General features: G+C 48.8%; 1 protein-coding gene across 1 annotated transcript in view; it reads right to left on the minus strand.

Annotated features, from left to right (window-relative positions):
• LOC8043609 (protein tincar) overlaps positions 1-27,334 on the minus strand; it is a 106,643-nt gene that overhangs the window by 57,307 nt on the left and 22,002 nt on the right. Inside the window, exon 2 of the mRNA XM_040223686.2 lies at positions 10,110-10,667. Coding sequence (XP_040079620.1) covers positions 10,110-10,620 — 511 coding nt within the window. The 5' untranslated portion in view covers positions 10,621-10,667. The remainder of the gene's footprint in view (positions 1-10,109; positions 10,668-27,334) is intronic.

Genomic DNA, 27,334 nt, shown 5'->3' on the forward strand with positions numbered 1-27,334 from the left:
GGCTTTTCTTAATCGTCACCAAAGAAACGGCCGAACAGGCCGAACAGGCCGGGGGAAGGGTTCCGACACCGGTCTTGACGATTCTCGCAATTAGGCTCCAGATGGGTCTCATTGTTCACAGCGTTGAAAAGCGGCTCCCAGAAGCGGCGACGGTGGTCGGTCGACGCGGTCCTCTGTCCGCTACGGGAGGTCGTCGTTGCCCCGGACGTTTCTCGGGGGCCGAAGGGCGCACTCCCGGAGAAGGCGTCAGCCGCGAGCCCTTTCTCGAGAGCTCCTGACAGTTTGATTTATGGGGCCTGCTGGCAAACGCCCGAGCGATGTCCGAAGGGGCCTGCCGCTGCTGGAGCGCCAGATGGCATGCAGCGGGCCTGCTTGCCCTTAGATTGGCGCGGCCCACGCGATCGATATTTGCATGTCCCGAAGAATGGCCCGAGATGTCTGTGCACCTCGAGCTCTCGAGCTTCTTTTTCTCTGTGCGTTCTCTTTCTCTCTCTCCACTGATTGCGAGCTGTGTGTATGCCGGCATTCCCCCGCCACTTCCTCTCTTCAACCTCGCAGGGGGCTAGAGCTCGGAATCGGGGTTTCCGGGGTGTTCAAATCCGTCTTTGATACGGCCGCAGCCGGAACCGTTTCAATGCCATCTTCCTTTTATTTCTTTTTAATATTTTTTTGTTGTTACAGGGTTTCTTCATTTTTTTTTCTTTCTTTTGTTTTACTTTTTAGCGTTGCTTGCTAAGCTTGCTCGTTTTCGCGGCTAACGGTATAGCGCTGCTCGCATCAAGAGGTGCGGGAGCGATGATCGTTTCGTCGTCCATTCCGTCGCGGGCTCCCAGAAATGGGCGGACGACGAGCAGCAGTTCACGTGATCTGTTTTGATGAGTGGCGGAAAGAACATCGCCTAGGGCCCACGGTTCAATTTGAAACTAGGCTCACCGAACTGGATACTGTTACTATCTCTTGATTTTTTACTCGGTGATCCTAAATAACCGCAAGTCCTGAATCGGTAGTTCCACAGTTGCATCGGCAGCGGTGTTTTCAAACTATACTGAAGGCAGCCGCTTGAAGATCTCTGCTGAGCAAGATCCCAACAAAGCGAAAAGCAATGCTAGCCTTCAGAAATCACCAGTCAAATATCTGGCCCTTCCGGTCATCAAGTAAGTCATGGAAGGGAGGTGGCAAGTTAATGTCGTTCCGAGAAATAAGACTGGGCCGCGAGAGTAAACCAAGACGCATTGGCGGCGACGTTACCACGAGGACGAGCGCCGGGGACGGCGGCGGTGACGCGATGGCTGGCGGATACTGGCGGTAAACAAAATGTTTGCTGGCAAAAACAAACCGCGAACACCGCGGCAAGCACTAAAATCATCCGGGCGTAGAAGCGTATAGAAGCAAAGCACACCGTAGGGTCGTAAGCAAGCAAATCTCCGAGAACGGCGTCGTCTCCGAGGTGGCTTCCGTGTACGCCGGAAACACTGGCGGCTGATAATTCAAGCCTCGAGCCTCGAACCTAACCTAACCTCTACCACCCCCCCCCCCCCCCCGGCCACACACACACACACACACATAGTTTGTCACAAAAGAAACCCGCTGCTGCGGCGTGTGTTCTCTAGTGAATACGCCATAGTTTTACTACGGTAAGAAAGAACTAAACAGTTTCGGCGTGCCCCTTTGACGCATGCATTTGTAATTCCCTTCCCGCATAGAGAAACCACGAAACACAACAGCACAATCAACAAAACGCAATAGATGTTGTATGCTGCCCTTTGGCCCGCTGACTATGCGTACGCTGTACACTTCACGCCCGATTTAGCCAGATCAGTCCCTAGGTTTACGTCTGACGCAGTCTGTCGCTAAACGTGCAAATGTTTCTTTCTCCGCCATAAAATTGTTCTTTTTCCCCTGTTGTATCTGTTTCGGATAATAGAAAAGATAGACCCCGAACGACATTATATTCTTAAAACGTCGGCACACGGGAGCATCCCTCCGGGTGCTGCCTTTTGCACGATCAGGACTTTCGCGCCCTGAAGAAAACAGAACGTGCTTTGACGTTCCATCAGATCCGCGCCGTGCCAATGGCGTAGGCTTACGTGTTTCCTCAGCTAACAATTCCAACAATACAAAACGAGGTAAGGTTTAAAAAAAAAAAATGAGCATCCTGCAAGCCTCGGAGTGGCAGTCGACGTCTCCCCAAAAGAATGAAGCCACGATCACACTGCTCATAGGTCATGCAAAAGACAGTGTGCAGAGACTGTCTGAGGTCTTTCTTGTACACCACTGTTCCTACAAACACTGTCTACAGACATGTTCCAAGCATGTATGAAGCAAACATGATTCGAAGATGCTTGAGGCGTGCCCTCAGGTGTCATCATGCATGCCTGCAGCCAACACCGTGTCCTTTGTACGATGTAGGAAGGGTGTGAGTGCGGCTTGGAGGTTGGTGCACACATTTGTGTGTGGGTGTGCACCTCGAGTGCTTTGTGCCCACTTGCAACCGCACATTCGCACACTGGCGCCATCTATAGGGTAACAATGGAACCCTTCGGACCTGCGTAGAATTAGACTAAAGGTTTCGCAATATTTGCCATATCAAATCTACGCGCTATGAGAAAGGTCGCGTATAGCGTTGTCAGATTTAGATGGACCGCACGCTGAAAGAATGATACGTAAAAAAACAAAGCGAGAATACATACGCACATCGCCCATGTTCCGGGGGCTACCTGCTAGATGGCGCCAGCGTCTTCATGGGCAAGCGGAATAAATGTACTCGATCACACTCAAAGGCGAATGTACGAGCCAGCCGCGTTAGCGTCTCAACTACGAAGGTGTTCATCTGTTCTCTCGTTTTCTTGGTTCGCGACTGCACAGCCGACGCGCGTATTGCGCTTGGCCAGCGCGGCGGCGCGTGCCAGCCGGTGAAGGAGTCCAGAAGGCCCACGCCCACCGCGCACGGTCAAGCAGGCCGAGAGCGTCCAAAGAGCGCCGCGCTCGCGGAAGGAGTCGCGCACCCGGCGTGGCAATTACGGCCGCGGCGCGCGAGGGCCCTCGTGCTTTATCTTTATGGCTCCCCCCCGCGTTATCGGCCTCGTGTAAACGCCGGGTTCGGGTAATGGGCCGCTGTTAAAATCGCGCGTCCACCCCGTCGTGCGGCCGGGCGCGCGCTTGGGCCCGGGGAGCGGCCGGGCGAGCGATTGCTGCCGCCGGGAATACGGCGCACTGTTTCGGGGCATCCGCCGCTCGCTGCAAACGCGGCGCACGGCGTCGCGTTTTTACGGTAATGTCCGCCCCTAACTTTCTCCCCGGACTTTTACTGGTCTTTACGTCGTCGGGAGAGGGTAATTAAATGGGAGACGGAGGAACGAGTCGCCCACGTCGAGCGTCTTTCGCGGAACGACGCTAATAGAAGAACGAGAGACGTTATACTATATGCACCACCACGGGGTAGCGAGTGTTTCAGAGTTTGGCTGGTTTTTGGCGTTGCAATGAGCGTTGATGCACGCTGAAACTCGGCTTTCCAAGTCCCGCTGCCGCGCTGACGTACGGGCTGACTCCTGCGCGATAGCGATTAGGAAAGACTATTAGTGCCAAGATGTTTCGGTGGCGCCCTCTTAGGGTTCCCATCCGTGACGTCACGAGCTGTGATCCCCGCTAGTTATTATCAGTTGCGATGAAAAGTTACGTGGCGTGTGTAAAAACCACGGTGGAACCTGGGAGTATTTGTGTTCCTAAACCAAAACCGCCGAAGTGAACAGTCTGACAATGCTCGTATGACCGTCGTTTGGCCAATGGTGGAAACCCGACCACAGCCACGCTTTCGGTCGGACACGTCGTCAGTTGACCGTTGCAACAGAGACCTTCAGGCAGACCCCATCTTCAGAGTTCGTGCGTAGGGCGCGTGTTTTGCTCGCTTTCGGAAGCCACGAACCCGCGCGTGCTGGGCTGTGGAGATCGCACGCTACAGGCTGTGGATTTGTAAACTCTCGAAAGGTGTAAAGAGTCCCAACATTCCAAGTCTAGCCATTTCAGCCAGTTACAGCGTGTCCACCCTCCCCCCCCCCCCCCCCCCCCTTTGCTTTACTTAGATCCACGTGACCAAGTAAGTACATATGTATACAGGCTATTTGAATTTAATTCAAACAGATTTATTGAAGAAAAAAAAAGTCGTGAAAGGTACATTAATGTGCAGTCTGCGCAGGTCAGTTTAACGGCCGGGAGGACATAATAAAGGGGGATAATCGTCACGATAAGTAGGATAATTAATAGTCTTGTGCGAATAGTGGATTTTGAGTTCGAAGCGAATAGTAGTTTTGACCGAATATTTTCGACTCGAATATCGAATAGTTTTTCCACGCCTTTCACTGCCTTAGCATAATACTTAGACAAAAAACCCAGGTAAACTTGTGAAGGTTGCTCCACTTGTTCATTTATAAGCCAAGTTTAATCTATCTATATTCATGAACTGTGACCTCAGAAGGTCTGATGTCTTGGGATGTAAAAGACGGGTTTGACATGAAAGGTATCCTATAGAAATGGCCAACTTTACCCAATTGAGTGAATTTACAAATCTTAATTATTCTTTCTTTAATTTCGAGTGAAAAAAAGAATGAATTGCGCACGATGAACGCAGGCTGTAAGGGCATTTCTGCCTAACATATACTCTTGCAAAACCGTCAGTTTAATCTTGAAACTTTCACTACAGTGTAGATACTGGAAAACCCTCAGTGTTCGCGAGCCCTTAATTTTTGCGAATTGAAAAATTCGCGAAATTTAAAGGCACGCGAAAATTTACGTCTTAAAGAGTTCCAATGCAGGACTGGAATTTGCTAAATTTAGTGGCCGCGACTATGTCCTCTGTGACCGATTCGCGAAAAATAGGGGCCGCAAAAATAAAGGGTTTTACAGTATTCATATTCACAAAGTTTCCATTTGTTTTCAAATACAGCCGACACACGTGCACCATCCCTCTTTGAATGTATGGCTTTCTTCCAAGCACGCAATTGCGATGTTCATACTTTTCCAAGTGTTTATCGCGGCGCGTGAGCCCCGATGAGTGCGCTTCTTACCGAGCACCAATGTAATGCGGAGAAGCAATACCCGCTGAGCTCGCTTCCGCGGGTATTGCTTCTCCGCAGTGCACCAGTGCTCGGTAAGAAGCGCACTCAACGGGGCTAACCCGCCATAATCAACACTTGGAAAAACGCGAATAGTGTAGTTCTTCTCGAAGCGAATATCGAATAGGGTATAATTTGAAACTATTCTTCGAAATTTCGAATATTCGCACAACCCTAATAATTAACTAAAATTTCTGAATTGACTTTTAATTTGTGAAAATAAACGTATGATTCCAATTCTAGATTGCTTGAGCATCATCGAAAACCACTGAATCAGTCAATTTTAGAAAACTTCGAAACACGCGTATAAAAAGCGGGGGGGGGGGGGGGGGGGGGGAAGGGGGGGGGGGGGGTCCGCTAATGTTTCCCCTCCTACAAACGGCGCAGCGCTGGCGGTCTCCAAAGGCGGATGATAATCTTTTCAAGCGCGTTTCCGCAGCGCCAGCGTTGCACCTGTTGCACGAGTGGCGACTTTAGCGCACTCCCTTCCGCGCTTCTCACGTACTTAAAATCCTTCACAAATGGACTAGATTAGTGGTTTAAATGACGTTCAGCAAGTAATTAATTGGAACCATACGTTTATTTTCCCTAATTAAAAAAAGTTCATTCACAAATTGTACTTCATTATCCGACTTATCACGAGGATTAGCCCCCTATATAATGTTTTCCTGGTCGTAGAGCTCCCCTGCACAAACTGCGCAGTAGTGTTCCTTTCGCGGCTTTTCAAAATGGAATATGTTCGAATTCAAATCTTACACACTGCATAATAAAATGAAACATCAGCCAAAGATTCAGAGTGAAAACGGCCATGAAGGCAAGCGCGGTCTGTCTCACAGAGTAAGGGGAGAGTGAATTGGTTTTCTGTAGCGAAGGCGCGATTAGCTAATGCCGAGACAGCCTCGAGTATTCTTGAGCACGGAAAAGTCACACCGAGACACAGCGCCCACTTTTTGACTCCAAAACGCCATATCCAACGGTGCCTCGTCGATTTGCTCTCCTTTCCGCGAGTCCCAACGATCGCGCGTAATTTGCGACCAACAGGAAGCACGGGTTTTCTTTATTAAAAGGTTCGTCTGGCGCGTTCTGCGGGGTCCCCCCCCCCCCCCCCCCCCCCTATAGACCTCTCCATAAAATAACCCTTTTTTTTTTGGGGGGGGGGGGGGGGGGGGGACATTAAAAAAAAAAACTTCTCTTTTGGAGAAAAAAAAAAAAAAGGATTCCAGTATTTACAAATTCTCAGCCCAGCGTGCGATTTCCTCAGCCCAGCACGCGCATGGTCGTCGCTTCGAAAAGCGAGCAAATCACGCGCCATACGCACGAACGCTAAAAATGGAACCGGCCAGGAGTCCTTTTTTGGAAAGGTCTATACTCCCTTTTATACTTAAAGGACTCGTGCGGTGGTATCTGAAAGTTACAAAGTTTTTGCGCTGGTCCCGTAGAGAAGGCCTAAATTAGTCAGATGGGATATCTATATAATTAAAGGACGCCTCAATTTTCGTTAAATCAATTATGGACATCGATACGAAACTTGACGCCGAATTTCGCAAGTGTGCATGGCTGATCGTGTCGTGATTTCACGCGGGCGTTGACTTATTCCCGGTTTTGTTCAACGTGGTTGATGGTGCACAAAAAGATGATTGTAGGAAAATTTTGCTTACCTCAATACCGTAAATCTTCTCTTGAAGGTATTTTACTGAGACAGCAGTCAAGAGCTGTCGTGGCTCTCTTTGCATAATGTTACGTCAGAGCTTCCGCTGTTGCTAATGAAAACGCTGTGTGTTTTCCAGGTGCAATCTGAGGAGTTGGGCTCTGTTTTAAATTGAATTACGTGTTCGGCGGAAGATTACAAATTTGAATATCATGCGGATGATATTACTAAAAAAAAGCAATCACAATATAATTTAATTGTTTTGTGAAAGACAAATTTTTACCGGATAATTCCTTTCATATACGACGCTGTCAAAGCTACTGGCGCGAGCGCGTGGCTTTATCTATGGTTTCGTTTGTGCGAGAACGCGTGCCATCAGTCAACGAGATCAAGCCTCATGCTCGCACCAACTGCTTTGACAACCAGCGCCGAATATTCCCCCCGCGCTTAGAGCGTAAACTAAATTTGTGACACAGCGTCGACCAATCAGGAGGCCGCGACGTCACAATATTGGAAACGACATTCAAAGCGTGAAATAGAAGCGTTCAATCTCGGCCTCTCTGCTCCAGCTCACAAATGTCTGCAGTGAAGACAAAGGCACAGGCGCGTGAGCATAGCTCGGCAAAACGCTTTTGTTTGTACGAGAACTCGTGCATAGGAGGCACTTTCCAAAGTCACGCACTCGTGCCCATGCCTTTGTCTGCACTGCTAATGTTGGCTTGTTAGAACAGCGTCCTGAGACTGGCTAAAAGAAAACAGTGCAAAGGGTGGGGCGCGCAAGCGTCTGGAGACGCGGAGTCCCGCTCGGCTCGTGCGCTGGCTTTGGCAGTGCTTTCTTTCCCCGTCTCAGCTGAGAGGCTGTTTCTAGCAAGTCGGCCCTGGTTTGGAGCGCACGTTCGTTTATTCTACACTTGAATATTGGCGTAAGGAAAACCTCACACGCACAAAGCTTTCAGTCACCGAGAGCTAAACATTTTCACTCCAGCGACGCTAAAACGGATCAAATTAGTCGGGTCACATCTTTAGAGCACAGGACCACCGCTAGGGGCTGTTTCGCGGCCTGTGGTTGGCCCCGAGATGCTCGCCTATTCAAACCAATGTATGGCCAAACTCTCTCAATAAACGGCTCTGCCTCAATATGAGTGGTGCACGTGCTACCGACGCAATTACGTTTTAATTTTCATAGTGCATAGAAGCTTGATATTGCACGTGCTTGCACCAGAAGAGGAAGTTGAAGTATCCTCACTCTGGGTCGTGCAAAAATTCCACCAGGCGGCGATACCCGAACTTCTCACCGTTAAAGTTTTTTTTTTTTCTTTCAGGAAACAATTAAATTATATTGGCATTGCTTTTAGGAATATAATCCGCACAATATCCAAATTTTTAATCCTCTGTCACTGAAGTGATTCAAATTTAAACAGAGCCCAACTGCCCAGATTGCACGCGCAAAACACACGGCGTTTTCGTTGCAAACAGCGGAAGCTCTGACGTAACATCGTGCAAAACGAGCACGACAGCTTTTGAATGCTGTCTCAGTAAAACAACCTCGTTCTGAGAAAGACAAGATTTACGGTATTGAAGGAAGCTCAGTTCTTCGACGATTATCTTTGTACGTACCGTCAACCATGTTGATCAAAGTCGGGAATAAGTCAACGCCCGCGACTCTGAAGTTACCATGCCTGATGGGACATCACGACACGACCAGCCATGGATACTTGCGAAATTTGGCGTCAAGTTTCGCATTAATACTCATAACTGATTTAAAAAAAAAATTGGGGCGTCTTTTAATGAAATAATTCTCAGATCGGACTATATTTAGGCCATCTCTGCGTGACCAGCGCAAAAGCTTAGTAACTTCCGAATATCACCGGACAATCCCTTTGAGTATGAAACGGAGTATATACTATATACACAGCACCATTGTACAGCCCAGTGTGCAGCTTTGCCCCCCTACACGCGCGTGTTTGGTGCCTCGGAACGGCGAGCGAAGCACGCACCACAGGCACACACTCTCAAGATGGCACATGCCAGAAGCTCTTTAGTGGAAGCGTTTTTATTGAGCAGGGTTATCACAAAATCGAACATTAACCCTTCAGTAAGGAGTGCGCATCTCGTGCACGCGTGCCGCCGAACCCCTCCACGAGAAGGCGGGACGGGAAGTCCCAATAGCGACACGGAGACACGGACGCCCGTGCGACGACGGACGGCGGAACGGACTGGCCGACATGATGGAGCGGCGCCTCCGAGAGCTCTTCATTTCGTGATCAGTGTGCGTGGCCAGCGCGCACGCGTGCGGCGCGCGCTTCGGGACCCTCAGCAGTCTGTCGCTCGCGGCAACGCGCAGTGGAACCGAGTTTGCGCGTCACCACGAGCGGCAAGCGGGCTGAGCGCCGAATTCCTCGCGAGACAATTTAACAACGGTGGCAGGCTCCCAGGAACTGTCCGTTCAAGCTGTCAGAATATATGATTTACTATGAGCACGTGCTCGATTCAACGAAGATCTTGGGGCCGGAGCGAAAGGCATGGCCGCATTTCTGACGGCTGGAGATTGCATTTCCCTCAGGAATGTACGGCGTTGCTTACTACACGTTCTATTGATTCTCACAAAGGGTTCGCGCCGACTGCTGGCTATAATCACTGACAAGGTGTGAACGGCAGAAGGAACAGGTAAAAAGGGGCGGGCAACCGGAAGCGAAGGACACCGGATGGAGGTCTCTGTCCTCGTGTCCCTCGCTGCGGCTTTCTTAACATGCAAATGTCGGTGGGTGGCTGGAACGCTCTGTCGCGTTCTCAGGGAGCATCCGAATCGGGGACCTATGCGCAGCACTCATAACGCTTCCTTTTCCGACTATTTCTTTGTCTACTCACAGGAGGCTCCAATGAGCTTTAATGTGGCATAAAGTGTGCGTTAGAACAACCGTAATACCACCAAGAACAATCATATCTACGACCTAAACAACAACTCCTCGAAATAAAACGAAATCAAATCTTTAAAATAAAACGATTTTTTTTTTCAGTAATGTAGCGTCCTCGCGCATGAAATAAGTTAAACGTAAACAAGAAAAAGAAAGTCAACTATTCTTGGACATGTGCAAAACTCTAAAGAAACCATTTGTAAAATAATAAAGCTACACGTTACTGAGAAAATAAACACAGGGACGGACACGACGACACACCTTTCGTGTGCGTCCCTGTGTCGATGTGCCGTCGTTCCTGTCCCTGTGTTTATTCCCTGAGTAGCGTGTAATTGCACCAACGTGCTCCCCTTCTAAACTTACTAATGCTAGTCTGGAACCTCGGACCGAGGCTCTATACGTGCCACGCCCGTGTTCGCGCCTCGCGGTGGCACTCACTTTTCCGCAGGAAGCCGTGCCGGATGAGCCTGCCCTGGACGAGCATGCGAGGCAGGAGCAGGCAGAAGGCGGACCAGACGTGCAGCGTGGGCGCCGTGGGACCTCCGTGCCTCCAGAGGGCCTTGAGCCAGGAGCGCCAGCGACTGCGCTGCCGACGCCGGTCCGGCAGGTTCTCGTAGACGGCGTCGGGTCCGCCGTGCACGCCCAGCGGCCACAGCAGTCTCCCGCCGTCGTTGGCCAGGTTGCCCACCTGCAGCATCGCCGAGGCCACGAAGAAGGGCAGCAGCACCACGGCGGCTCCGATGCAGCCCACGTAGGCGTTCAGCTCCAGGTAGGGCTGGTCTCGGGGCGGCCACGGAAGCGCCATGTAGCGCGTGAACCGCTGCACGCTGCCGGCCACAATGTAGATGCTCAGGGCCAGCGCCGCCGTGCAGTACCATACGCAGCAGAGGGAGTTGAGTCGGGGCTCCCGGCACACGGAGAAGCCGCGCCGCGCGCCAGAGGACATCATGGTCGGCTCGCTGGTTGGGGTCCCGGGGCGGCCTCTTACATCGCTTCCTGAAAGAGGGAGGGGGAGGTGTGCATTGCAGCGCTCGAAACGCCGGAGAGCGATAGACTTGCGAGTCGCGACGCGGTCACGCGCATGTGTGTTTTGCGAGTCCACCGCCCAAAAGTGACCGAGTCCGTTAAGGTGGTGGGTGCACTGAATTGTATAGTTTGCTCATGTACAAGACACACTCGCATCTCGAGGGGCGGTTTGGGGGTCGTCCCGTCCCGTCCCGTCCCGTCCCGTCCCGCCCCTCCCCTCCCCCCCCCCCCCTCCCCCCAAGGTGCTCAACGGGCGGGAGGACCATGCGGCACGCATTCACGCAGCAAATACACACCACCCAGACCCTTGGTTGACCGAAGAGTGTGTGTGTGCGAATATCGTTGGAAAACGTGATCTGTGCCGGGATATACGAGGCTTCAGGATTAGTCTTCCAGCGCAGATGAGAGGTCTGGCTAAAGGACGACTCTGGGCTTGGTCGGTCGCCAGGTTGCCAGCACCGACGGCAGAGACTAGCTCTCCTACTCTGACAGGAATTGCTGCAGCACGTGGATTGGCGCTCCCAAGGCCCTCTAAGCCCCGCTATTGAAAGCATGCAAGGTTCCCGCTGATTGGTTCGTTCTTGAGCCTTTGGCCTACTCGCAGTCAGCAAGGCTCCTCTAGTATACGGGCCATGCACAGTCTCCGATCTAGAAGGACACGCCGAGGCTGATTTGCGGCTTCGCGGCGCGGCCCTCCAATCCCGAGGTGTGTATACACACTCCGATCGCCAGCAGGCCCGATCCTCCCGGCAGCCGCCTCCTCACCTCCCCCTTCGTAAATCGATCGTGTGGCGGCGGTTTCTCGGCTCCGTCCTCCCTCCGTAATTGCGTTACAGCCGCGTTTCCCTTATTATTAATTAAAGCGCCGCCGAGAGAGATCGGCCGGCGGTGCGCGGCGAGGCTCGCGTGCGTGCAGCCGCGCTCCGCCGGAAAGCTCGCCCAGCAGGGCGATGCTCGTGATTTGTCTCTCCCGTCTCCTCCAGTCGGAAGTCGAGCGGAACGTGCGACCGAAAGAAAGGGACGGCGCGTGGATCTGGCTTTGTCCGCTGCGCGCGTAGGAAACGGAGGCCGCTGTCTCTGGTAACACTCCAAGCGGAAGTTTGGACGCGCTGACGCGTCTTCAGTATTCGCGTCTTCAACTCGTTGCTCGCCCCCTCGCGGCGGAAACGGGAAGCGCTCTATGGGTCTCCCGGTTCTCCTGCTCAGCGGACACGGCAGTCATTTCCGAATGCAAACAACACTCTCCTCTGCCCAATGTAGCGCTGGAGCCGGTATGGGATTCCACATTAAAGGGACACCCACACCCCCCAAGAAAATTGCTTCATTTTTTGCCAGGCGATTTGATATGGGGCCAGAAGACTACTCAATCAATCTTTCGCTACAGCGTCACGTATATTTTTAATGAAGTCAAGAAACGCGACTGACTGCAACCGCAAGTGAGCTGGGAAGGAAGAAGAAATGTAGAGGACGAGAGTTGCCGGAAGTCACGTGCCTACGCCCGACTGCGTTTTTTTTTTTTGTTTTTTTTCTTCGTTTTTTTTTTTTTTTTTGGTTGTGTGAAGCAGACGAAAAACGCGAACGTGGCGAAAAAGGCAAGAGTCAAGCACTACGTTTTTTCACGTTTGCGCGTTTTTTAGGCTCTTATCAACTTGTGTTAGTAAGACGAGCGATGTCTTCAGCCAGGAGAAGGGGCGACGACTCGGCGTCGTCTTCGTGCGAATCAGCTTGGCGGACGGGCGTGTCGTACGGAGTAAATCCTAATTGTCTTGATCGGTAAAAGATTTTTCTTTCGAAACTAGACAGATTCGCTAGTACCGTGAGCAACAGTTCTGAAGCATAGTCTCACGCCCGTCGTCCGCCGCCATCGCTTATGCCCGAGTCCCACTAGAGCGACAAACAGAAACAAACGACGGCGACAAGCCTCAAACACATGCAGCATGCTCGCGATGGTACCTTTGGCAGGCGTTTAATCGGTCGGTGCTCGTGAAGTAAGCACGAGTGATTGCAAGCCTGTCAAAGATACCGTCGCGTGCATGATGCTCGCGTTTGAGCATAGCCTCCATTATTCTACAAAGCCTCTCAAATCGCGAAAGACTCTGGTTTGAAGCTTGTCGCCGGTGTTTGCTTCTGTTTGTCGCTCTAGTGGGACTCTGACATTAGTCCGCTTCGTTCAGCCGTCCAGCCCACGCACGACTCCCGCGATACGACGATATTTTGAGAACTACGCAGAGAATGCAAAGTGCTCCCGGTTCTCTGTGCAACTTTTATGTATTTTTTTCAATCAACGTATTTTCAGGTTTTTAGAAACCACAAAAAATGAGTATCATATTTTTTTTTGCTATATTTAATATTGAGCGTGAGCCTTCGATGACCCACGACACTGATTATATTTAGTGTGTGCGTCTAGACCATAGAGAACGGCACGTGACCACAAAGAAGAGAGTGAGCGCGATTCGAACCGGCCAGTTCTCGATCGGCGGTTTTCGGGCTAAAAGAAAACGAATTTCGAGCCGCAAATTCTGTTTTGGGTAGCATGGGCTCTCATATATATATATATCATGTACAAGTGAAAACCTTGGAGAGCATAAATACCCTGTCAGTGTCATTTTAAGGCCCATAAGCATATTCGCGTTTGAACGCGTTTAGTGCGTACGTCCTTGCGACCAGAAGTGGTTGCTTGCGGTACGACGCGCGCCGTCGCGCAACGCATCGCAACGGTAGGCGCAAGCGCTCTCCGCAACGCTACGCGTCTGCTTGCCACTACGGAACGCATCGCGTTCGAACGCGAATGGGCGTATGGGCCTTCACTGTTTCACAAGTTTTCCAACGTCAGCGAAACGGGCAGCACTGAACAGACGCAGAAGAGGCCCCGAGGCGTTCCTTCGAACTGGAAAGGCTCAAATTAGCAAAACGATGGGGCGTAAAAATTACAGAAAAAAAAAAAGTTGTAAAAAATTATGTAATTAAAAAAAAAAAAAGGTAAAAGGAAATGGAATCCATTTTTAGTTCGTTGGAACATTTGGTCTGGAAAGATTGGCGGCAAATTTGGAACTTTTGCTGGTTGTTAAATGTTGCGACTTCGACAATCTTTACCCACGATTTGACAATGCTTTACCAACAATTAATTTCAGTTTATATTTATTTGTTATACTAGTTAAAATGTTTTAATTGATCTTAGAATTTACTTTAATAATAATAATAATAATAATAATAATAATAATAATAATAATAATAATAATAATAATAATAATAATAATAATAATAATAATAATGTTTTATTTTTCTTGAGCGCCCACAAACAGCTGTAATGCCTTTTGTGTGGTGCACTGTCATTCCGTGTTCACAGCAACACCTTTTAAAATATAAGCATGCACAAAATTACACAGACATTTGTAAGAACAGAAATACAATTTTGCTGAACAAATATAACCTTACACTAACTCCTGGTTGAATAAAATAAACTTTATAACTTGGTAATTAAACATGTTGATATTGGCACCAGGATAAATTGCCAACTTCGGATTGCCATAGCTGTTCGCGTTTGAAATAAGATTATAAGCAACAAATTATATTAGAAATGGAAAAACTAGGTATTACAACATGTTAATTGTACTATTATTACAGATCACGGTAATGTCGATAGATGCCCGCAAAGGAGCAGGTAACTCACTTTGCGGGCTCTAAGCATCCCAGAAATCCATGAATCATAACGATGCGCGGCCCATTTTCCTAATTAAACAGCAATCAAAGATCGAACACACCGAGCTCATCTCCGGCGATGGGAGGAGCATTGTTCCGGCAGTCAGGACAACATGTGACCAATGAAAATACGACATTTCGTTGAGATATCAAACGCTCTTATTACAAACATTGTATGATTTTAGAGATGACAGAAGCAAAGTAAGAGTAGTCGGAAATCTTTTAACTTATAGCGCAGAGGGAAAATAAAAAAAAAAACAGCGCCCTATGTTTCTTTTTTTTTTTGGGGGGGGGGGGGGGGCGGGGGAGGGGGGGGGGATTTTCTGTGGGAGTGATGCGCTCGCTGGGCTGAGTCGTTTCGAGGTATCACTCCGCGGTTCTACCGGTCGGAGGCGCGAGGATCCTTCGCTTGCTATTGGCTGACAGTGGTCCTGGTTCCGGAACATGCTCCTCCCATCGCCGGAGATAACCTCGCTGGGTTCCGATCTTGGATTGCTTTTTTTAATTGGGAAATCGGCTGAGCATCGTCATGATTGAGGGATTTCTAGGATGATTAGTGCCAGCAGTTTGAGTTGCCGCCATATATAGGCGACCTCAGAAACCTCCTCAGGGCACCTGTAAGGGGAAACGTACGTATGCTACACACACACACACACATATATGGAAAAATATTTTTTTTTGTCTATGAGAAAGTGGGAAGAGAACGAGGGAAATCAATACCAATGGTGTGGTTGCAATGACAGCGTAATAACGATACGGCATTTCGGTGTTCAGCGCTTCCGGGGTCCGATTGCCGCTGCACCGCTTGGTAAGGTCTCCCTAATTATGAATAAGTACGGTTAATTATGACGAAGCACGCTGCTATATATATATCATAGAGCATACATTGACTGCTATGGACCATGTATACTCTATGTTGCCTTGGAATGCGTGTAACGGCTCTTCATTACACTCGAGCGTCATGCTTTCCCCATGAACTCCAGCCCATAAGCACATTCTGTGTTGAAACACGAGCGCGACAAGTAATTTTCATCTGCAATGCGGTCCCAATCAACTCGTCACACTTTGGCTGCGTTTACATGGATACGACAGGGGCGCACCGAATCGGGTTAGCGTATCGAATTGTCCCATGTAAACGTCTCGATTCGCCAGCCAAGCGCATCGAACTGAGTCCGATTCGATCCGTTTGAAGAGGTTGGTTGGCGATTTTCAAGCCCAATAGAAACCTCCATGTAAACTCTAACGAATCGAATCGGGTGTCTGAAGGTCAGGGGAAGGGGGAGAAGTAGGAAGGGCAGAAAGGCTAAGATGACCTTCAAACTTTACTCCCCTCCCCCTCTCAGTTTTGTGCCACCGTCCAAACTACGTAGTCACCGACGGACTCCACAAATCCCCCCCCTCCCCCCCCCCCCCCCCCCCAACAGGTCACGTCGGGTGCGGTGTAATCATTCGACGCGAGCTGTCGCCACCGGTCGATTCGAATCCATGTAAACGCAGTGGTTAAAGTGAATTCAATGCGCTAACTCAATTCGATGCGCTACGGTCGCATCCATGTAAACGTAGCTTTTGAAAAACCACCCTCCCCCTCTCTGTCCCAATGTATGATTTCAGGTTGCAGAAACGCTCTGCATTCCATGCACTTTGTGGGAGTGAACGGCTACAGTGTTTGATCTTCGGAACCGTGTTTCCTTCTCCCGGGTGTCGCAGCTTGCGAGGGTTCCCAGCGGAGCCCAAATGGTTAATGGTGCGGGCGCCCAGTCCAGACGCCACGGATACAGGCCTGGGCCGCGTTCGTGCGCAACCGACCGTTTTGCGAGTTGCTTCATCGGCCTCGTCTCGAGGCCATTAGGGCAAACCAATGGAGAGCTTCGATAAGCTGCCATCGAAGCCCAGCGTGGACAGTAACTCTGCATTTGATGGCCAATCCATTCATGGAGTCCTGCCGCGGCGACGAGGAGTGCGAATGCTGCGGGGAATTGGTGAATCGCATGCACTCACCCTCGCGTATTACGAATCAGCAGGCGCCGCCCTCATGAGTAGCAGACGCCGATAAGCCGAGGAGATCGGCAATTGGTGTGTATACACCTTTTCCACGAAGGGTGTAGTTATCTTGAATGTCGTCACTTCTGGTATGCGTGAAAACATCGTTTTGATCTCTCCATGCCGCTGGAGGGTGTTCACAAAAGATACAAGAATGTCACACATTCTTGTTTTGTCTCACCTATAATTTTTTTGCATATTCCAGGTTGAAATGTTTTATTATATTTTCGTCCCGCATACCAGATACGAAACCCCCGTGACTGAGAACGAAGAGAAACAAAAACCTATATACCTTGTGTTTCAGCAGACTTCTATAAAGCTCCCTAAGACTAGGGTAGTTGAAAAAAAAAAAGGAAACACTTTTCGGGAACTAATTGCCAGCAACGGCGGACGCCCAGAATAGAAAGAAGCGTACTAATTAGAAAACTAATTATCCAAAATTTAATAGTAGACTTTTAATTATTTAAAATTAACACATATCTCTCTCTAAGGAAATTTATACAGCCAGCGAAAATCGGTTTCTCAACATATCACGCTGCAATTTACTACAGAGGTGCCAGCAGGTGATGGAAGTTTGAAGTGAAAAAAATCAAGGAATGAACTTACCTCGGTCAGCAAGAAAACGAATAACAAAAACCTGTCCTGGGCAGTCTACGCCGCCACTTCACAGACGATGCACGCGTAGAGAGGAGTGCTGCCAACAGATGGCGCAAGCCGCATCGGGGGAGCGCCGGCCGATTCGGGTTCTAATGCGAGGTCGTCTGCTATCAACGCGTATCAGTCAGCGCTCCCTCGACACAGCGTGCGCCATCTGTCGGCAGCACTTCTCTCTACCTGTGCATCGTCCGCGAAGTGGCGGTGTAAATCGCCCAAAACAGGAGTTTTTGTTTGTCTCTCTTTTGAACAAGGTAAGTTAATTCCTTGATTTTTTCGCTGTAAGCTTTCACCACCTGCAGGTACCTCTGTAGTAAATTGCAACGCGATGCGTTGAGAAACCGATTCTCGCGGGCCGTCTAAAGTGCCTTAGAAGCGGTAGTTTACATGCTGTAATTAGAAACTTGCTGAGCGTCATCGCAAACCGTTCTATCAGTCAATTTTAGGCGATGCGAAAAATCGAATGATAAGAACATCATCCGCGTCTTGGCATCACCGGCTTGCTCCTCTGCACGTCCGGACATGCGGTTTCAAGTGCGGTAAAAATGAAAATCGCCGGCACCTCTTTCTCATTTTTGTGTATCAATGTTGCGGTGGCGCGTTGTGACTAACGTCTTTACCGGTAACGCCTCTATCGCGCGTAATGGCTTTATCGGTAACCTAGTAACGTAAGTGTGACGATTTTAAAAACAGTAACGGGTAACGTAATTACGTTAGCTACGTCATCTTCCCAAGACTTAAAGTTTTATGTTTTTAGGCGTTTGTAGGCAAACTTAAACCTATACCCGTTTTGACCTTTAAAAAAAAAACTTTTTTTTTTTTTGGCGCATGTTTGTATGCGGCGCGAAGTAGTTCTTACAAGATTTGATTGACGGAGGAAAAAGCGATGCTTTTGGCATTTGAAACGTGTAAGTCTTGATAAGATAACATATATCTAACCTAAAATTCCCCTACATATAACTTAATTATTCACAGAAAGGAGTAAATAAGTAACGCTCCGCAAGAAGCCGGACTTTTTTTTTTACTAGGGTTCTTGAGGTGAAAACGAGTATAGTACCGTGGATCATCTCACGTCATTGAACGAGAAACGAACGCAGGTGTGCGTCTGGAAACAAAAACAAAAATACTGAAATTTGTAACTGCGCTCTGTGAGTGAAAAATGTACAACGGAAATGTACAATGTATAATACAAACTCAGAGTAGAGACGCATCGTTATATTCACTGTATTTTTTATTCTATCACTAGCCCTTTGCACAATGCTGAGCCGATATGTTCTCGTTCACTGCGCGACACGCGCGCACACATCAGTGGTTTGTTTTCGTATCTCGCTCAGATAGGGTATCAAAATACTCAGGGTTTTACCACCTAGCTAAGTTGGGTTCCAGGGTGAAAACATTTCAAAACAAATTAGTTGTTGTTTATACAGCGGGACATATATGTGATGTGATATGATATGATATGATACATCTGTTTTTGCTCAGGAGAGCCGCCTTTAGTCTACAGAACATGGTGACATTGTTTAGTTTGCCAGAACATGGCGATATTGTTACCCACTGTAAATGAGAAATTTAGCCAGTGCAGTACGACTGCTAGCCCGGGGTCTTTAACGGGCATCACGCAGTAATGGCACACGACCGCACGCCGGTACGATGTTCATGCAGATCGAAACGGGCAGGGGTGGGCATTGAACCCAGGATCCCTGGGTTCTGCAGCGCGAGCCTTCACTCCACGTGCTCCGAGCTGGTGTGCGCTATACTTCGTTTCACCTTAGCATGGACTAACTGCGAAGGCCGTGCAGGCGCGAGTGGATAGCCTTGACTGACTTGACAGGAGCACTCGCTGCATGAACGCTCGTGCAGCCGCCGAGGCTTCATACAAAGCAACTAGCTCGCGCTTTCAGCATGCGCGGCGAACATTAGTTCATGATAAGGTGAGACGAAGATAGCCCACTCGGCCACTGATTCCCAACGCATTTAAACACACCAATATTTTTGGAGGCAGCATTGCTGCTGCGAGAAAAAGACAAAACAAAAACAAAAAAAAAAACCTGCGGTTGATTGTTTGTGTTGAGTCGCGCTCTGCACTTCTATTAATCGTGTCGATTGCGCTCAAACCTTTTCGAATCTGCCATGAGTTTTTGTGGGTTTTCTTTTCTTTTCTTTTTTTAATGGCACCAACAATTTATGTTTTCTGAAGCCGTGAAAACAAACTACACCCTGTATAAGAGGAAAACAACAAAGAGTATATTGAATGACAGCCTCATTTTGTTTGTCCCTGCGCATTTTCTCTTTTTATATTTTTGATACTGAACGCAGCCGATGCTGAGATCGCCGGTAAAAGCTAAGAGGGAAGAAAGCGCTCACTGGGGAAAGAAAAAAAGAAGAGTACCTAAGGATGACGCGCGTGTAATCTAAATACTAAAACGCCGTAGTGACGTTCTTATCTAGCTAACTCATTTAAAAAAAAAAAAAAAAACATTATTCGTGTGGGTACATGTCTTAACGACCATTCAAAGTTACGATCTGCGAAAGCGCACCGCGGTCCAACGCCCGTCCTAATCGAAGCTGGCGGGGTTTGAATCCGGGAACAGTTTCTTAAATTAACATATATCTGAAAAGAGAAGAATCGATTCATTTTCCACCGCGGCTTCAAAGCGGTCACAGAACCGTCCATAGCGATTCATGGAAGCGATCGAACGAAGTCGAACCCACGGCAGCCGCATCGGTACAAATCCCATTTCGCGGCGACCCTTTGCCGTGCATGCCGGACTTCCTCCTTACTGTGACCCGCTTTCGAACAAGTTCGTCCGCGCAGGTGTCCGCCGAAGTCGCTACGCCTTCACAAGACAGCAGAAAAGGAAGATTTTTTTTTTTTTTTTTTACCCTACGAGTAAATTTGCATACGGTAATTGAGTGACCGCCCCGCTAGGTCGCCTTTGCGGAGAATCGGCGGCCGTGGAAGTGTAATGCGGACCCTGGGAGCCTGAGCAATACGTCGGTACAGCCACGGAGGTCCAGTTCGTAGCGGCGACGACGACATCGCCGGGATAATTAGCCGCCACGTCCCCGACGCGTCGTTCAGCGCCATTGCCAGGCTTCGATGCACGCTGTCACTGACAATCTACGGCCGAAGAGGAAGAAATGAAGGACTTGGAAAACGTCACCGAGGGGAGAAAAAAAATAAAAGGAAGTCCACGAAATGCCTCTTTTTTTTTTTTTTTTTTTCCTTCGCTAGCAGTGCAGGGGTTATCGCGTTTCGTTGTGCTTGTTTTTTGGTTCCTGTTTTTATTTTATTTATTTTTTCACCGAAAGGAGGTCTCTCTCGTCCAGTGCGCTAACCGAATGACGGCGGCGCGTTTGTTAGCGATGCAAATTAAGTTTCGCACTCGCGCAAACGAGCGTAGAGGCGAGTCCACACTAGACGCGTACGGCAGAGGACGTGGAAAGCATTCGCCCTGTTTCCTTCGTGCTGGGATTTGGAAGGATTTGCGTATACGCTCTCTTCCGCTTTGTCTTTTGTTTTTCATGACGCTTTTGTCCCTTGTGACCTCGACGACCTCCGAATTTCCCTTTTCACATTTGCAGTTAGTAATCTGGCGGTTCTTGGGAGGAGTCGTTTCCAGTGGGGCCTTTCCGAGTTGTGAAAAAAAATTGAAACGAGTTTAGGAAGGCACTAGATTTGCACAGTTATTTCTGGTCTGATATACAATTATTTTCTTTTCTCTCTCTCTCTCTCTCTGTTGTGTTGGGAAGGAGACATAAGCGTCTACGGCAAATAAAAGAAAATATGAAAAAGTTAGAAAACGCTCTCAAGTGACCGTGTGCATGTATGTTAGAGTCACCGTGGTTTGAGTTCTTTAAGTTCGGATGCCACTTGATAAAATGTCACTCTTCTTTTTTCACACACACTCTCTCTCTCTGTTGTGTTGTGAAGGAAGCGTAAGCATCAACGGCAAATAAAATAAAACATGAAAGAGTTAGAAAAAGCTCCCAAGTGAGCGTGTGCATGTATGAGTCACCGAGGTTTGAGTTAACTTTTAAGTTCGGATGCCATTTCATAAAATGTCACTCACAAGCACATACCTTTCTCAAGTTGGGAATGAGCAGACCCGCCATATCCAACACCCCTTAATGAAAGCATTTTTTTTTTTCTTGCTAAGAGATGACGCGTTTATTCCTTCCCTTGACACCGGGAGATGAAAAGCCTAAAACTTCGCGTCGACACAATTTTTTTCCCCTATATTTTAAGACGCGAAAACGCGTTCTCGTTTCTTCCGCCTTTTTTATTTTATTTTGTACTATTTGTATTTTTGAGGTATACGCCAGGTGCTTTCATTAATAACAGGAAATGGATTGCACCCCGGCGTAGGCTATGCTTTTAATGAAAGCACTCTAGAGTACTCCATTACTCGAAAAGTTTTATGAGGTCCAACCTTTCATATCACACGTACCACATACGATTTTATTTTACTTTGTTTTCTTGCAGTACTTACGTTCCTGGCGCATTTTGACCTATTGCTCTTGCGCCATAAAACTCTAATAAATCAATACACTTTTTTTTTCTGATATCTCTTTGCCATGTCCGGGGGCACTTTAAAAACAGTTTTTTCCAAAGTATTCTAAGCTTTGTTTTTTATTTCCTCGGCGTTTAGCTTGTTTGCCTTTAGAAGCCTCTTCCCTTCACCGGAACATGCCCGGGGTAGGAGACTCCCAGGCGAGTGGTCGTGGGAAAAGACTTCGCTACCTCGCCACCAAACAAAAACAATCGCTCCAGAAGAGAGCAAACCAGCTAAAGATACAGAACAACAACGACACAACAGACCGGGCTCCGAAAGTTTGGGGAGCATTTTGTGCCGTGACTTCCGGTCACCCCCCCCCCCTTTCCACTTCCGGTGCACCATTTTCGCCAACTGTCTTCGGGGGAGGTGGGGAGGCTGTTTCCATACCTACTGGGATTTGACGGAGGGAGTGCGCAAACGGTCAAACCTAACCTCGATCGTGGTAGAAATGAAGACGCTGCTGTTATACATGTTCGCAACTACGTCCACTGGGCGCCACCGTCCGATTCCAATGTCTTGAGAAGGCGTCGTAATCGGATTATGGCGCGGCCTGCAGCGCACCTACGCGCACCCCAGCTAGCAAGATGGCGGCGCCCGGAGGCGGCACTTGCAAACGTGGATATGAAACCTTACAATAATCATCACCTGCGCACCGCCGTCTTTGACCATACTCCGTTTCACCAACACCTCCTAGATAAGACGTTGAAGATGCTGTACTTCCGTTGGCATAGTGCAAGACGGCACAAACATACGACCGCCTTTTTGTAGCGTGAGCTACACTGGCCAAGGTTGAGCAGTTTCGCGTGGCTCCCAGAAAGCCGTGCTGCGCATGCGCAAGGAGCAATTACGTCACACAGCGTACAGCTGGCGCGCCGGAGCCGCCGCCGCCACCGCGCGCGCCTCGCCGGTTCGCGCATTCCAGAGGAGTGACGTCATAGCCGCAGCAGACACACTGGCCCCGGCGCGTGCCGAGCTGTGCGCCTCCGTTGCGCCGTAGCCAAGTCTGACGCTGCACCGGAGCCGCTTGATAGCGCCTCTCATTTTCTTTCTTTCGCTACACGAACCCTTTTATACGTAGGTGTGCGACGTAAGCACGTTGGACACAAACAACTATCACCGCGCGACGCAAAAAAAAAAAAAAGAATTTACATTATCGCGCGACATAGCATCACCAAAATTTCCACTCAAGCACGACGAAATATCATCGTAATTTCGCACCAACTCACGTTGTCCGTTCGCATCACGCGTCGCGTGATCGTCTGCGCAATTCTTTTTCTCTTGTTTTTACAGTTTGCGATTAAAACTATACCGTGTATCATCCCGACGTGTAAACCAGCGAAGGTAACGGCGTGATGTCCCTGCTTTCCTACATGTGGTAACAACAATGTTTGGAAATAAAGTGCAGCCTTTTTTTTCTCTTTTTTTTACCTATTTTATAGCGATCACTTAAATGATAATGTGTTTCGGTGATTGATTTGCTTTGTTATAGCGCTCAGTCAAGACTGTCAAAACTGCATTTGTGGCTGTGTGTGTTTTTTTTAACGAGAGAACTAAAGCCCCAGCCGCGCGCCAGAAGGTTCTGGCGTGCGGCCGGCAGAAGAGATGAGTAAGGTGGTGGGTACATTTCTTGCCTTTAATTCATTCCAGATACCAAAATAGCGTTCCCACTCGGCTGTCTTTGCGGCGCTTGATTTTGTTATTTAGCCAAGAGTTCCAGAGTTCCAGGAGAAGCAGACGACACGTCGGCGACAGCCCATCGTTGCGCTTTTTTGCCGGTGGAGGCGCTGACTATCGCCCGAATACGGAGCCTCCTAGACATGCGCTCTGGGGCTATGCGTCGGCTGCGGTTGGACTTGCGAAACGGAGTGCAGTCAAATGCAGTGGGCTGTTGGACGCTTGCTGAGAATGCGCACTAGCTCTCTTCAGTGGCATGTCAGGCGCCGGGCATGCGTCCACACAGCCCGTGACTCGGCATTTTTCGCCCGTTTATAAGCGCTGTAAAAAAATGCACTGGGAAGGTTGACAAAAAAAAAAAAAAAAAGCATTAGACGTTCAGTTTTTGGACTGCTTGAGGGTCCCTCGGTTTTACAGGGCGAGGTTTTGCTTCGTCGTCCTTTCGTAAAACTACACGTAGAAGGATGTTGGTACCAGAGCTGGACAAAGATACTCGACAAACTTATTAGGACAAGCTACTAAATAACTCCTTCATCAAGTATTTAGAGTACTACTCAAGTTACTTTCCTTGCAAAGTATCTTGAGTAGAGTACAAATACTTAGGAATGCAATTCGATTACTTTCGAAGTCACTTCCGCATTGCGTAATTTGTTTCGACTTCAGTGACACTCGGAATTCTTTACATTCAACCAACAAATGTAAGATATTTTTCAGACAAATGAGCAAAAAGCTTTTTCTACGAGTCACATCGCTAAAAATTCCATCTTCTGGTGTGTGTGTGTGTGTGTGTGTGTGTGTGTGTGTGTGTGTGTGTGTGTGTGTGTGTGTGTGTGTGTGTGTGCGTGAGTGTGTGTGTGTGTGTGTGTGCGTGTGTGTGCGCGTTTAATTTGCACATTGGACGACATATTTACTACGCCCCGTGCACTCTAAGAAAAAATAAACTCGTGCATCTACTTTCCCGCACAACAATCTGAGAGCCAATCATCGCAACTTAGAGTCAGCTCAGCGAATGACGATGCCGAAACATGTGTTTCGACAAAAAAAAAAAACGCAGACCGAGTTGTGACTACTTAAACACGAGGAATATACATAGAAAGGGAAATATACCCACGACAAATGGTTTCAAAATATTGAAAAATGTATTTGAGATAATGAGTACAAGAAGATACCAAGAAATGTAATTAAAATAGAGTAGCAAATACTCTCAATCAAATGGAATTGAAAGATACCAAATTACTACCAAAAGTAATTGAAATACAGTATCTTGAGCAAAATATTTGAGATAGGCACAAGTCTGGCTGGTACGCCTCGCCGCCCTTCCCCCCCCTCCCCCAACGCTACCCTCCCCCCTCCCCCCCTTTTCCCCCGCAGGGAAGGAGGGTGCAAACGGGACCAGAGGGGTTTGTGCACACAATCAACAAGTGGTTGTCAACCCCTAAGAATATTGGCTCCCCACTGATGGATAAATCGAAATCTGTCTAATAAGAACGAAGCTCCTTTCTTTAACTGAATGGGAACCGTACTCTCGATCCTTACATATCGGAAGCATGCTTCATCGTGCCTGGCATTAGTTCCCTTTTTTTTTTTTTTTTCGGTCACGATGCACAGAGAATCATTGCGGGTGAAAAGGCTATACGGGCAGTCATCGAAACAAAGTGCAGAGAGACAAGTGCCAACGAAAGGTCACTGGACCGAACGATGAATCGCCGCTGCCTCTAACATTCCGGCAGAAGTGGCGCGGGTTGCAGGTGGCGGGGCTTTGAGCCGCTGAGGCCCGCACCGACGGCCGTCCAGTGCTGCGAGTCCGCGGAACCCGAGTCCGCGGGCGAAGCCGAGCCCCGGCTGCCGGCTCCCATTAGGCGACCGCCAATCTGCGTCTCGGAGATTGGACGGGGTTAATGGGCTCTGAGGGGCTTAGCCACGGGTCTCCGGCGCAAAGCCCGAAGCTATAATGAGGGCCCGGGGCACGGCTCGGGCCCGCCCGTCGAAGACGCCCCGCTCTATCGCTCGCACCATACACTCTGCCTGTATACACTGCGGGTCAGACGACAGCCCCCCGTCCTCCCGAGTTCCCGGCTGGGAGAAGCGGTGCACGCGCATTTGACAATCGTAATGCGGCGGCGGTCGTTAGGGTGAGCTTCGCCCGCTTTCGAAGAGGCCATCCGCCACGGACCTCTCGTGCGGAGACCATTCGATGCGAAAGATTCTGTTGAGAGGCCCGCCAGCGAAGCACCCCCCTGAGAGATCACTTTTAACTGACCGGTGGAACGGTTTGCCTCATTAAGCGTACGCGGATATGAGATCCCTTATATAATATACCTATACCGGGTGCTAATTTATACTCGAAACAGATTTTAAACAAAAGTGTCTTTACCGGTATTCGTGAATGCCGTCTTCACTATATGTTTCTTGAGCTTGGTGGACATTCGAAGAGCGAACAATCGTCACAGACTGATGAGTAATTAAATAAAATTCGTTAATTAACGTTTAATTATTAAAAATATACACATCATAATTATTAGAAATTTACACTGTCATTTAAAACCACTAAACCAATAATTTTTGAGAAAGACTTTGAGCGCGTGAGAAGCGCAGTAGTGCGCTAAAGTTCCCACTCAAGCAGCAGGAGCGAAGGCGCCCGCGCGATTTTTCCGTCTTTTATCATAGCCCCGGCCTTGTACATGCTGCCACGAGTGTTAACTTTAGTGCAGTACTACGCTTCTTACGCGCTGCTGATTGCTGATAAGTGCTGCTTTAGTGGTTTTCTATGACGCTCAGCAAGTTTCTAGTTGGAACCGTATGTCTATTTTCAGCAATTCAAAAGTTAATTAACAAATTATACTTTAATACTGACAAGAGTGGGACGGTTCTTCGCCGCTCGAACGTCCGCCGAGATCAAGAAACATATAGTGAAAACGGCGCATTCACGTAGCAGTAAAGACGCCTTTTTTTAAAAAAAAAAATATGTTTCGAATAAAAAATATCACCTTGTATATGCAGTATACATACTATATATGCAGATGCCTGGTTCTATAGCGTCTTCATGTTTAGCATATGTTTATGAACGAAGCTACGCGGACCGTAAGTTGGTCTGCTTCTTGCACAAGGGTTGCGATGATATCAGAATGCTGAGCTCTTATTGGCCGATTGGAAAGAAGAAAATAGTGGTAGACCTGGAGGCATCGAGCATTGAGGTCTACCCACTATCCTTTCAATCAAAGCCAATCAGAACTCGGCATCGCTCTGACGTCACGGCAATCTCTGCCAGACCATTTCGTCTTCACATAGTCAAGGAGAGCTTTAACAAACGCAGTGTGTGGCTTGTTCCCGCTTCGTGATTCGTTCTCCGGTGTTACGGGTTACGAAGCCGTCATAAAATGCCCTATTACGCCCTGCGATTCTCAGGCTGTGAGTATAACTATATTAATGACATAGAGTGGTCAACACTACGTAGAACAACCAAAGCCTGCGCACTACAACTTTGACGTAACCACCGTGAGATCGAGCGAAGACAGCGATTGGATCCGAGTGCTGCGTCAGTGCTGGGCTGGGCCTCGGGTCCAATGAACGCGTCGAAAGACCCTCGGCATGGGAGCGCCGGTCGACTGGGCTGACGTTCCACGGAGGAAGAGTGGGGCGTTCGGCGACCTTCATTATTCTTGATGCTGTTGGACTGGTACATTTCGAAAGAGCGCTGCGAGATTCCGCAAGCCCGAGCGCGACCTGACGCTTGGTTTTTGTTTTGTATTAGGGGGATTTCGTAGACCGCGTTTCCCCCTCCGCTAAGCCATCCGCAACGAAGAAGTTGCTACTGCGCCTGCGCGCCGATAGCCTTGACTGTAGAGTTTCGGATATTGTAGCGGGTTGCGGAGGGCGTTGCGGAATGGCGAAAACGGTCTACAAAAACTCCCTGTTATCCGTCCCCCGCTTCGTTGCGAGGCCTTTCCCTGCCTATACAGAATGACGCGGTTGATACCCATGTGCCATTTGTTTGCGCGCACTGATGTCTCT

This window comes from Ixodes scapularis, unplaced genomic scaffold (assembly GCF_016920785.2).
Source record: "Ixodes scapularis isolate PalLabHiFi unplaced genomic scaffold, ASM1692078v2 PGA_scaffold9__187_contigs__length_104089568, whole genome shotgun sequence".
In the NCBI taxonomy this organism is placed as follows: domain Eukaryota; kingdom Metazoa; phylum Arthropoda; class Arachnida; order Ixodida; family Ixodidae; genus Ixodes; species Ixodes scapularis.